This window comes from Hyperolius riggenbachi, chromosome 1 (assembly GCF_040937935.1).
Source record: "Hyperolius riggenbachi isolate aHypRig1 chromosome 1, aHypRig1.pri, whole genome shotgun sequence".
Classification (NCBI taxonomy): Eukaryota; Metazoa; Chordata; class Amphibia; order Anura; family Hyperoliidae; genus Hyperolius; species Hyperolius riggenbachi.
In genome coordinates, this window is record NC_090646.1 from 661809599 (window position 1) to 661823318 (window position 13720).

Genomic DNA, 13720 nt, shown 5'->3' on the forward strand with positions numbered 1-13720 from the left:
AGCGGTTGCTACTGGTAACCCCTTCTGTTTATCTGTCTGGATCGCACTTGCCCTAGTGGTAGTGGCAGTGCCTCCTTCTGTATCTCTGCCTTAGGGGTGCTAGCCAGAGCAGCGGTTGCTACTGGCAGCCCCACCTGTCTGTCTGTCTTGTCTGATACGAACTCTTGCTGTAGGCTCAGTGAGGTAACCGTTAGCAAGCGTTCGCGTTCTCTATTTCGTGTTTGTCTGTCATTGGTTAGTTAGGGTGGCACGTTTGTCTCTGTTGCGCTTATCGTGCGGAGACTGCGCAGTAAACACGTTCGCTGTTGCGAATGAGTGCGGTGTTCGCGTTTAGTTAGCGCTTGTTATTTTCTTTATTTGTTCTGATTCTTGTTTGCTGTGCCTTTGCTACTCTCGTGCTCTGTCCTTCTCAGTCTGCTGTCTGTTTGCAATCGCCATTCTTGCAAATGCATTCGCGCTTTCTTTCCGTTAATGTGTGTTCACCGTCGCTGGGGGGGCGACTAGATTGGTGAACACACATTCTGTCTGTCCCTGTGCTATTTCTCTTTGAGGGCTATTCAGCCCTGCTTGATCCTGCTCGTACAATTCCCATCTGACATCTGTGGCAGTGCAGAGGCAGGGCTCGTCTGCACTCCACAGCTTCATCTGCCGGTGGGAATTGCCCTCTACCGGTGCATTGCACCCAAGCTGGGTTCTCCCAATTACACGTTTGTGGAGGATTTCCGCCGTGTCAGCGCACGTCTGGTGCGCTGACCACGGAAACGATTCCGCAAACGTTACAGTAATTTTGCATAATTTCCATCCCAATTCCATGCCAAATTTAGCAGTTAAAAAGCAGCAGCACAACGACAGACCGCTGTTTCGAGCGTCTCCAGCTCTTTTTCAAATTGACAAGACTGAAGCACGTGACCAGTAAAGAAGCCATCATTTCTACGGTGGTGCCTGACCCATTTGGATTTGGACTATGACAGCTCCAGTGGCGTGGAACCCAGACCTCTTGGGCACACCCTTCCCTTGTTCATGTGTGCTGTCCCAACCTCCACTACAGTTACAAATTTTCCTGAAATTTCGCATTACGTCTTTCATTGTGATGGCGAATTACAATGCAAAATTACAATTACAGGTAGTCCTCGGTTAACGAACGAGATAGGGACTGCCCACTCGTTCTTAACCTGGCTGAATCTGTGCGTAAGTCGGGACTACCTGTTGTGGCCCGTTGAAAATGCAGAGTATGGGCAGCGGAAGGTAAATAGAGGTTATCTCACCTGATCCTCGGTGGTAGAAGGTGCCCTCGTGGAGCCCCGAAGGTCCGCAGCCCGTCCTCTCACTTCCTCCATTGTTCCCTGATGGCTCCTGGCTTCACATGCGGCGCATAATGACGTAATCAGGAAGAGCCCCCTAGTGGCGGCGCTTCCTAATTGCGTCATTATGCGCCGCATGTGAAGCCAGGAGCCGCCGGGAAACAGTGGAGGAAGTGAGAGGACGGGCGCGGACCTTCCGGGCACCACGAGGGTACCTTCTACCGCCGAGGATCAGGTGAGTAGGCCTCTATTTACCTTCCGCTGCCCATATTCTTCATTTTCAACGGGGCAGAACAGGTAGTCCCCGGCGGGCGTGACGTCATGCGACGGGGCGGAGCTATGGTCGCAGCGTTCGTATCGGCGGGTCGTTCGTAAGTCGGGCGTTTGTAACCCGGAGACTACCTGTATGCTAAATTTGTGCCCTGCCTTGCTTTGAACTTGCAGTTCACAGTAAGTGGAATGTTAAGACCCCTCATACTAAATGGGAATCCAGCCAGTGCAGGGGGTCTTGCATCTGCATAAATAGATGTACAGCTGCAGGTAAGCGCAGCTATAAAAATAGATTTTTACATTTTTTAAATGCACTGCTAAAAACAGGCCCAGATTTACATCACAGGAGCCTATAGGCATAGATGTTCTGGCACCTTAGACTTCTCCCTACATGAAGTGACAGCGGGCCCAGCCGCAAGTGTGCTGGCTGGCCCGCTGTCACTTCTCCCTTACTTCCCTTGCCTGTCATAGGTAGCTATAGGTGCCCCTTAGTATTAGCTAGCCAGAACTAACCAGTATTAGGTAGCTAGAGGTTCTCCTGACTGAAGGGAGATCTGGTCAGTGGAATGCAGAGAGCTGGGGGAGGAACCTCTCATTTACACTCTCATCAGGACTCTGCATAGGGAAGGTTTGGAGGGAGGCACTGGGAGAGGGGAGTGAGCCGTCTTGCCATCATCAGGTGCCTGTAGACCGGTGCCTACAGTGCCTTATGGTAAACTTGGCCCTGGCTAAAACAAAAATATATAATTTACTCAAAAAGAAAAGTATGCTTTCAGAATTTATAATCTTCAGTTTTGGGTTTAGTTGTCCTTTAATGACCTTCTGTGCCTTTTTTTTTTTTTTTTTTTTTACTGCCAACACTATGTAAACCTTCATATAAAAGCTACATTAGGTTTGAGCCAATTCATTCTTCTCTAATCTCACCAGGTTCTCCGGACCCTGAAGTCCTCCTTACAGCCCATCATAACGGACGTCTCCCTGAAGTGGACCCTCCCTCCAGGCATAGAAGCCAGTGTTCTGTCCAATGTCCCAACATCTATCTTCCATGGCCAAAAGGCCATTATCTATGCCCAGCTGAAGGGAAAGGTATATTATGCATTATTCTATCTGTTGTCCCACCCACTCTTATAATCTGAACACAAACCCCTAACCTGTGCCTAACAGTCACCTGCCCTATTACCTATTTGTAACACTAATCCGTTGAAAAGGGCGCCTGAGCTGCCTGTATGAAAAGGGCGCCTCCATACACATCAATGTAATTTCTACAAATATCGGCTACAAGGTGGTGAAAAAGGGCGCCCCTTTGTAGCCCATATTTTTTTCAGCTACAAGATTTTCAGCTACAGTATAGCGCCCCTTTGTAGCCCATATTTTTTTGGGCTACAAGGTTTTCGACTACAGTAGGGCACCCCCTTGTAGCCTATATTATTTTCGGCGACAGGGTTTCCGGGAACAGTAGGATGGCCCTTTTTAGCCCATATTTTTTCGGCTACAGTAGGGCACCCCTTTGTAGCCCATATTTTTTTTCAGCTACAAGGTTTTTGACTACAGTAGGGAACTCCTTTGTAGACCATATTTTTGATTCGGCTACAAAGGTTTTGATTCTGATACAAAAGGGCACCCTTTTATAGCTGAGATTTTTGATTCGGGGGTGCAGGGAGGGTTAGGATTATGCATCAAAAGCAGCACTAGGGGGGTTTAGGGTTAGGCACCACCTGGGGGTTCTTAGGGTTAGGCACGACCAGGGGAGTCTTAGGGTTAGGCACCACCTGGGGGGTCTTAAGGTTAGGCACCACCCGGGGGGGGGGTAAGGTTAGGGGAGGGTTCTTAGGGCTGTCTTAGGGTTAGGCACCACCAGGGAGGCGTTAGGGACCACCGGGGGGGGGGGGGTTAGGGTTAGGCACCATCAGGGGAGGAGGAGGAGGAACCAGGAGTTTGAGGAGAAGAATTAGAGAACATGTAAAATCAGTTTCTACCGGAGTAGGATGTCCTCAGGTGATTGAGCATATGAGAGAATGTCATGAAGGTAGGACGTCAGAAAAGAAAGAATAGGGTTATTACATGTGCCCTGTCCTAGACGTGGAGGTGATAGAGAGAAAATTTTATTACAAAAAGAGGGGGCAGCATAGAGAAAGTAGCTGTTACATGTGGGATTGGAGAGGGAGGAAAAGCAGGCCCCCACAGCTCACAGGCCACCCCTCGTGGCAGAGGCGAGGGGACTATAGTTATGCCCCTGGTTGGTTGTGTAATGTACACTGTAATTTTTAACATTTCCATAATTCCCAGGTGGAGGGTGAGGCTGAAGGGGAAGTCTCCCTGCGATGCAAGCTTATGGATGAAATTGTGAAGAACGATCTGCGATTCCCACTGACTGTGCCGCAAACTGAGAGGTAAATAGGTTGCGCTGCACCCAGCAGATATCAAAAAACCTTTTGAACTAGCAAGCCCCATGTGGCCTTTATGGGACATAGGTTTAAAATATATCAGTTTATATTAGTTTAACCAATTCATCCTATGTGTTTTCACCTCAAGGACGGAAGCAATTTTGCCCTGTCATCGCTACTCCCATTCATTTGTCAATAACTTTATTACTACTTATCACTAATAAATGATCTATATCTTGTTTTTGTGGGTTTTTTGGAGGTGAAACTTGCTTTCAGTAATGGCAGAGTTCCTATGAGCCGGTCAGGAGACGCTTTCATTGGCTCCTGACCCTGTCTTTCAATGTAAGCCAATGGGAGTGGCTTACATTAAAATACAGGGCCAGGAGCCAATAAAATTGGCTCCTGACCTGCTCACAGGGCTCTGCCGTCATAGAGACAGGCAGAGCCAGTGAGCTTCGGCGACAGATGGCGGGGGGTTAAGCGGCAGGACCGATGGAAACAGCGGATGTGCGCAGCGGAGGCTAAGTGAAATCTACGCCCTGCCAGCCAGGTGACCACCAAAACAGGGCGTATATTTCAATGAGCTTGGTCATTAACCACTTGCCGACCGCCCACAGCCCATGGGCGGCGGCAAAGTGGATCCCCTAAGGACCGCAATACGCCTTAAGGCGGTGCGTCCTTTTGCTACGCCGGGGGAGCGATCGCGTCATTGATGACGCGCGCTTCCCCCGGCAACTGGCTCCGCCCACCCGCCGTAACATCCCGCCGGCCATATGGAAGCGCCGGCGGGATGTTAACCCCGCGATCGCCGCTACAAAGTGTATAATACACTTTGTAATGTATACAAAGTGTATTATACAGGCTGCCTCCTGCCCTGGTGGTCCCAGTGTCCCAGGGACCACCAGGGCAGGCTGCAGCCACCCTAGTCTGCACCCAAACACACTGATCTGCCCCCCCCCGCCCACTGATCGCCCACAGCAACCCTCAGACCCCCCCCTGCCCACCCCCCAGACCCCTGTTTGCACCCAATCACCCCCCTAATAACCCATCAATTACTCCCTGTCACTATCTGTCAACGCTAATTTTTTTTTTATCCCCCCCCCTGCCCCCTCCTGATCACCCCCCACCCCTCAGATTCTCCCCAGGACCCCCCCCCAGACCCCCCCCCCCTGTGTACTGTATGCATCTATCCCCCCTGATAACCTGTCAATCACCTGTCAATCACCCATCAATCATCCATCAATCACCCATCAATCACCCCCTGTCACTGCCACCCAACAATCAGCCCCTAACCTGCCCCTTGCGGGCAATCTGATCACCCACCCACACCAATAGATCGCCCGCAGATCCGACATCAGATCACCTCCCAAATCCATTGTTTACATCTATTCTCTCCTCTAAACACCCACTAATTACCCATCAATCACCCATCAATCACCCCCTATCACCACCTGTCACTTTTACCTATCAGATCAGACCCTAATCTGCCCCTTGCGGGCACCCAATCACCCGCCAACACGCTCAGATTGCCCTCTGACCCCCCCTTATCAATTCGCCAGTGCATTAATTACATCTGTTCTTCCCTGTAATAACCCACTGATCACCTGTCAATCACCTGCCAATCACCTATCACCCATCAATCACCCCCTGTCACTGCCACCCATCAATCAGCCCCTAACCTGCCCCTTGCGGGCAATCTGATCACCCACCCACACCAATAGATCGCCCGCAGATCCGACATCAGATCACCTCCCAAATCCATTGTTTACATCTATTCTCTCCTCTAAACACCCACTAATTACCCATCAATCACCCCCTATCACCACCTGTCACTGTTACCTATCAGATCAGACCCTAATCTGCCCCTTGCGGGCACCCAATCACCCGCCCACACGCTCAGATTGCCCTCAGACCCCCCCCCCCCCCTTATCAATTCGCCGGTGCATTAATTACATCTGTTCTTTCCTGTAATAACCCACTGATCACCTGTCAATCACCTGCCAATCACCTATCACCCATCAATCACCCCCTGTCACTGCCACCCATCAATCAGCCCCTAACCTGCCCCTTGCGGGCAATCTGATCACCCACCCACACCAATAGATCGCCCGCAGATCTGACATCAGATCACCTCCCAAATCCATTGTTTACATCTATTCTCTCCTCTAAACACCCACTAATTACCCATCAATCACCCCCTATCACCACCTGTCACTGTTACCTATCAGATCAGACCCTAATCTGCCCCTTGCGGGCACCCAATCACCCGCCCACACGCTCAGATTGCCCTCTGACCCCCCCTTATCAATTCGCCAGTGCATTAATTACATCTGTTCTTCCCTGTAATAACCCACTGATCACCTGTCAATCACCTGCCAATCACCTATCACCCATCAATCACCCCCTGTCACCCCCTGTCACTGCCACCCATCAATCAGCCCCTGTCACTGCCACCCATCAATCACCCCCTGTCACTGCCACCCATCAATCAGTCCCTAACCTGCCCCTTGCGGGCAATCTGATCACCCACCCACACCATCCGATCGCCTGCAGACCCGCAGTCAGATCACCTCCCAAGTGCATTGCATCTGTTCTCTCCTCTAAACACCCACTAATTACCCATCAATCACCCCCTGTCACTGCTACCCATCAGATTAGACCCCCATCTGCCCCTAGGGCACCCAATCACCCGCCCACACCCTCAGACCCCAGCCCTGATCACCTCGCCATTGCATTACTTGCATCTATTCCCCCAACTAATCACACCTTGAGACACCCATCAATCACCTCCTGTCACCCCCTAGCACACCTACCCATCAGATCAGGCCCTAATTTGCCCCGTGTGGGCTCCTGATCACTCGGCCAAACCCTCAGATCCCCCTCAGACCCCCTTCCGATCACCTCCCCAGTGCATTGAGTGCATCTTTTTTCCCCTCTAATCACCCCCTGAGACACCCATCAATCACCTCCTGTCACCCCCCTAGCACTCCTATCCATCAGATCAGGCCCAATACAACCGGTCATCTAAAAGGCCACCCTGCTTATGACCGGTTCCACAAAATTCGGCCCCTCATAGACCACCTGTCATCAAAATTTGCAGATGCTTATACCCCTAAACAGTCATTTTGAGACATTTGGTTTCCAGACTACTCACGGTTTTGGGCCCGTAAAATGCCAGGGTGGTATAGGAACCCCACAAGTGATCCCATTTTAGAAAAAAGACACCCCAAGGTATTCTGTTAGGTGTATGACGAGTTCATAGAAGATTTTATTTTTTGTCAAAAGTTAGCGGAAATGGATTTTTATTGGGTTTTTTTCACAAAGTGTCATTTCTCACTAACTTGTGACTAAAAATAAAATCTTCTATGACCTCGCCATACACCTAACGGAATACCTTGGGGTGTCTTCTTTCTAAAATGGGGTCACTTGTGGGGTTCCTATACTGCCCTGGCATTTTAGGGGCCCTAAACCGTGAGGAGTAGTCTAGAAAACAAATGCCTCAAAATGACCTGTGAATAGGACGTTGGGCCCCTTAGCGCACCTAGGCTGCAAAAAAAGTGTCACACATGTGGTATCGCCGTACTCAGGAGAAGTAGTATAATGTGTTTTGGGGTGTATTTTTACACATACCCATGCTGGGTGGGAGAAATCTCTCTGTAAATGGACAATTGTGTGTAAAAAAAATCAAACAATTGTCATGTACAGAGATATTTCTACCACCCAGCATGGGTATGTGTAAAAATACACCACAAAACACATTATACTACTTCTCCTGAGTACGGCGGTACCACATGTGTGGCACTTTTTTACACCCTAAGTGCGCTAAGGGGCCCAAAGTCCAATGAGTACCTTTAGGATTTCACAGGTCATTTTGCGACATTTGGTTTCAAGACTACTCCTCACGGTTTAGGGCCCCTAAAATGCCAGGGCAGTATAGGAACCCCACAAATGACCCCATTCTAGAAAGGAGACACCCAAAGGTATTCCGTTAGGAGTATGGTGAGTTCATAGAAGATTTTTTTTTTTTGTCACAAGTTAGCGGAATATGACACTTTGTGAAGAAAAACAATTCAAATCAATTTCCGCTAACTTGTGGCAAAAAATAAAATCTTCTATGAACTCACCATACTCCTAACGGAATACCTTGGGGTGTCTACTTTGTAAAATGGGGTCATTAGTGGGGTTCCTATACTGCCCTGGCATTTTAGGGGCCCTAAACCGTGAGGAGTAGTCTTGAAACAAAAATGACCTGTAAAATCCTAAAGGTACTCATTGGACTTTGGGCCCTTTAGCGCAGTTAGGGTGCAAAAAAGTGCCACACATGTGGTATTGCCGTACTCGGGAGAAGTAGTATAATGTGTTTTGGGGTGTATTTTTACACATACCCATGCTGGGTGGGAGAAATACCTCTGTAAATGACAATCTTTTGATTTTTTTACACACAATTGTCCATTTACAGAGTTATTTCTCCTGCCCAGCATGGGTATGTGTAAAAATACACCCCAAAACACATTGTACTACTTCTCCCGAGTACGGCGATACCACATGTGTGGCACTTTTTTGCACCCTAACTGCGCTAAAGGGCCCAAAGTCCAATGAGTACCTTTAGGATTTCACAGGTCATTTTGCGGAATTTGATTTCCAGACTACTCCTCATGGTTTAGGGCCCCTAAAATGCCAGGGCAGTATAGGAACCCCACAAATGACCCCATTTTAGAAAGAAGACACCCAAAGGTATTCCGTTAGGAGTATGGTGAGTTCATAGAAGTTTTTATTTTTTTGTCACAAGTTAGCGGAAATTGATTTTAATTGTTTTTTTTCACAAAGTGTCATGTTCTGCTAACTTGTGACAAAAAATAAAATCTTCTATGAACTCACCATACTCCTAACGGAATACCTTGGGGTGTCTTCTGTCTAAAATGGGGTCATTTGTGGGGTTCCTATACTGCCCTGGCATTTTAGGGGCCCTAAACCATGAGGAGTAGTCTTGAAACCAAATGTCGCAAAATGACCTGTGAAATCCTAAAGGTACTCATTGGACTTTGAGCCCTTTAGCGCAGTTAGGGTGCAAAAAAGTGCCACACATGTGGTATCGCCGTACTCAGGAGAAGTAGTATAATGTGTTTTGTGGTGTATTTTTACACATACCCATGCTGGGTGGGAGGAATAACTCTGTAAATGGACAATTGTGTGTAAAAAAAAAATGAAAACATTGTCATTTACAGAGATATTTCTCCCACCCAGCATGGGTATGTGTAAAAATACACCCCAAAACACATTATAGTACTTCTACTGAGTATGGCAATACCACATGTGTGGCACTTTTTTGCAGCCTAACTGCGCTAAGGGGTCCAAAGTCCAATGAGCACCTTTAGGCTTTACAGGGGTGCTTACAATTTAGCACCCCCCAAAATGTCAGGACAGTAAACACACCCCACAAATGACCCCATTTTGGAAAGTAGACACTTCAAGGTATTCAGAGAGGGGCATGGTGAGTCCGTGGCAGATTTCATTTTTTTTGTCGCAAGTTAGCAGAAATGGAAACTTTTTTTTTTGTCACAAAGTGTCATTTTCCGCTTACTTGTGACAAAAAATAATATCTTCTATGAACTCACTATGCCTCTCAGTGAATACTTTGGGATGTCTTCTTTCCAAAATGGGGTCATTTGGGGGGTATTTGTACTATCCTGGAATTCTAGCCCCTCATGAAACCTGACAGGTGCTCAGAAAAGGCAGAGATGCTGGAAAATGGGAAAATTCACTTTTTGCACCATAGTTTGTAAACGCTATAACTTTTACCCAAACCAATAAATATAAACTGAATGGGTTTTTTTTAATCAAAAACATGTTTGTCCACATTTTTCGCGCTGCATGTATACAGAAATTTTACTTTATTTGAAAAATGTCAGCACAGAAAGTTAAAAAAATCATTTTTTTGCCAAAATTCATGTCTTTTTTGATGAATATAATAAAAAGTAAAAATCGCAGGAGCAATCAAATAGCACCAAAAGAAAGCTTTATTAGTGACAAGAAAAGGAGCCAAAATTCATTTAGGTGGTAGGTTGTATGAGCGAGCAATAAACCGTGAAAGCTGCAGTGGTCTGAATGGAAAAAAAGTGCCTGGTCCTTAAGGGGTAGAAAGACTGTGGTCCTCAAGTGGTTAAGTAGTTAAACTAGGATGGGGAAATTGTCTTGGAGGAGCTTTATTGCCCCCCTGATAGATAAAAAAACAAAGTTTTCCTTGTGTAGCAAAGGTCTGGTTTTCAAAGGAACACTGTTTTCTAAAAATCCAGGCTTATGAATTAAAGAGGTGCTCGAGATCATATTTTATGCGCATTTTCCTGTGATGGCGCAGATGGCGCATTTCTGGTGAATCTGTACATCACACCACCATCCACAGACTGGCAGAGCTCTGATCTCCTCGTCCTGTATATCTTCTCTCACCACCATCCACAGACTGGCAGAGCTCTGATCTCCTCATGTCCTGTATATCTTCTCTCGCCACCATCCACAGGCTGGCAGAGCTCTGATCTCCTCATGTCCTGTCTATCTTCTCTCACCACCATCCACAGACTGGCAGAGCTCTGATCTCCTCATGTCCTGTATATCTTCTCTCGCCACCATCCACAGGCTGGCAGAGCTCTGATCTCCTCATGTCCTGTCTATCTTCTCTCACCACCATCCACAGACTGGCAGAGCTCTGATCTCCTCATGTCCTGTCTATCTTCTCTCACCACCATCCACAGACTGGCAGAGCTCTGATCTCCTCGTCCTGTATATCTTCTCTCACCACCATCCACAGACTGGCAGAGCTCTGATCTCCTCATGTTCTGTCTATCTTCTCTCGCCACCATCCACAGGCTGGCAGAGCTCTGATCTCCTCGTCCTGTATATCTTCTCTCACCACCATCCACAGACTGGCAGAGCTCTGATCTCCTCATGTCCTGTCTATCTTCTCTCACCACCATCCACAGACTGGCAGAGCTCTGACCTCCTCATGTCCTGTCTATCTTCTCTCACCACCATCCACAGACTGGCAGAGCTCTGATCTCCTCATGTCCCGTCTATCTTCTCTCACCACCATCCACAGACTGGCAGAGCTCTGATCTCCTCATGTCCTGTATATCTTCTCTCACCACCATCCACAGTCTGGCAGAGCTCTGATCTCCTCATATCCTGTCTATCTTCTCTCACCACCATCCACAGGCTGGCAGAGCTCTGATCTCCTCATGTCCTGTATATCTTCTCTCACCACCATCCACAGGCTGGCAGAGCTCTGATCTCCTCATATCCTGTCTATCTTCTCTCACCACCATCCACAGACTGGCAGAGCTCTGACCTCCTCATGTCCTGTCTATCTTCTCTCACCGCCATCCACAGACTGGCAGAGCTCTGATCTCCTCATGTCCTGTCTATCTTCTCTCACCACCATCCACAGACTGGCAGAGCTCTGACCTCCTCATGTCCTGTATATCTTCTCTCACCACCATCCACAGACTGGCAGAGCTCTGATCTCCTCATGTCCTGTATATCTTCTCTCACCACCATCCACAGGCTGGCAGAGCTCTGATCTCCTCATATCCTGTCTATCTTCTCTCACCACCATCCACAGACTGACAGAGCTCTGATCTCCTCATGTCCTGTCTGTCTTCTCTCACCACCATCCACAGACTGGCAGAGCTCAGATCTCCTCATGTCCTGTCTATCTTCTCTCACCACCATCCACAGACTGGCAGAGCTCTGATTTCCTCATGTCCTTTCTATCTTCTCTCGCCACCATCCACAGACTGGCAGAACTCTGATCTCCTCATGTCCTGTCTATCTTCTCTCACCACCATCCACAGACTGGCAGAGCTCTGACCTCCTCATGTCCTGTCTATCTTCTCTCACCACCATCCACAGACTAGCAGAGCTCTGACCTCCTCATGTCCTGTCTATCTTCTCTCACTACCATCCACAGACTGGCAGAGCTCTGATCTCCTCATGTCCTGTCTATCTTCTCTCACCATGATCCACAGACTGGCAGAGCTCTGATCTCCTCATGTCCTGTCTATCTTCTCTCGCCACCATCCACAGACTGGCAGAACTCTGATCTCCTCATGTCCTGTCTATCTTCTCTCACCACCATCCACAGACTGGCAGAGCTCAGATCTCCTCATGTCCTTTCTATCTTCTCTCACCACCATCCACAGACTGGCAGAGCTCTGATCTCCTCATGTCCTTTCTATCTTCTCTCACCACCATCCACAGACTGGCAGAGCTCTGATGACCTCATGTCCTGTCTATCTTCTCTCACCACAATCCACAGACTGGCAGAGCTCTGATCTCCTCATATCCTGTCTCTTCTCCCACCACCATCCCCAGACTGGCAGAGCTCTGATGACCTCATGTTCTATCTATCTTCTCTCACCACCATCCACAGACTGGCAGAGCTCTGATTTCCTCATATCCTGTCTATCTTCTCTCACCACCATCCACAGACTGGCAGAGCTCTGATCTCCTCATGTCCTGTATATCTTCTCTCACCACCATCCACAGACTGGCAGAGCTCTGATCTCCTCATGTCCTGTCTATCTTTTCTCACCACCATCCACAGACTGGCAGAGCTCTGACCTCCTCATGTCCTGTCTATCTTCTCTCACCACCATCCACAGACTGGCAGAGCTCTGATCTCCACATGTCCTGTCTATGTTCTCCCACCACCATCCACAGACTGGCAGAGCTCAGATCTCCTCATGTCCTGTCTATCTTCTCTCACCACCATCCACAGACTGGCAGAGCTCAGATCTCCTCATGTCCTGTCTATCTTCTCTCACCACCATCCACAGACTGGCAGAGCTCTGATCTCCTCATTAGAGATGTAGCGAACGGTTCCCGAACCGTCATGAAAGACGTCACGCACATGCGCAGAGAGTGCCCGGCAACAGGAGCGCGATCTAGGACACGCTTCGCCGGGCAGTGCAGGCGTACTACTCTGGGTCAGAGCGACCCGGAAGTAGTAAAAGCCCCAGAGATGTTCGCCGAGCGAACAGTTCGCAACATCTCTACTCCTCATGTCCTGTCTATCTTCTCTCGCCTCCATCCACAGACTGGCAGAGCTCTGATCTCCTCATGTCCTGTCTATCTTCTCTCACCACCATCCACAGACTGGCAGAGCTCTGATCTCCTCATGTCCTTTCTATCTTCTCTCACCACCATACACAGATTGGCAGAGCTCTGATCTCCTCATGTCCTTTCTATCTTCTCTCACCACCATCCACAGACTGGCAGAGCTCTGATGACCTCATGTCCTGTCTATCTTCTCTCACCACCATCCACAGACTGGCAGAGCTCTGATCTCCTCATATCCTGTCTCTTCTCCCACCACCATCCGCAAACTGGCAGAGCTCTGATTTTCTCATATCCTGTCTATCTTCTCTCACCACCATCCACAGACTGGCAGAGCTCTGATCTCCTCATGTCCTATCTATCTTCTCTCACCACCATCCACAGACTGGCAGAGCTCTGATCTCCTCATGTCCTGTCTATCTTCTCTCACCACCATCCACAGACTGGCAGAGCTCTGATCTCCACATGTCCTGTCTATGTTCTCCCACCACCATCCACAGACTGGCAGAGCTCAGATCTCCTCATGTCCTGTCTATCTTCTCTCACCACCATCCACAGACTGCCAGAGCTCTGATCTCCTCATGTCCTGTCTATCTTCTCTCACTACCATCCACAGACTGGCAGAGCTCAGATCTCCTCATGTCCTGTCTATCTTCT

General features: G+C 48.6%; 1 protein-coding gene across 2 annotated transcripts in view; it reads left to right on the forward strand.

The window, feature by feature from the left end:
* LOC137532233 (von Willebrand factor A domain-containing protein 5A-like) overlaps window positions 1–13720 on the forward strand; it is a 473069-nt gene that overhangs the window by 158032 nt on the left and 301317 nt on the right. For both annotated transcript variants that reach the window (XM_068252513.1, XM_068252522.1), the window contains exons 12-13: window positions 2499–2657; window positions 3858–3961. In XM_068252513.1, the coding sequence (XP_068108614.1) occupies window positions 2499–2657; window positions 3858–3961 (263 nt within the window). The remainder of the gene's footprint in view (window positions 1–2498; window positions 2658–3857; window positions 3962–13720) is intronic.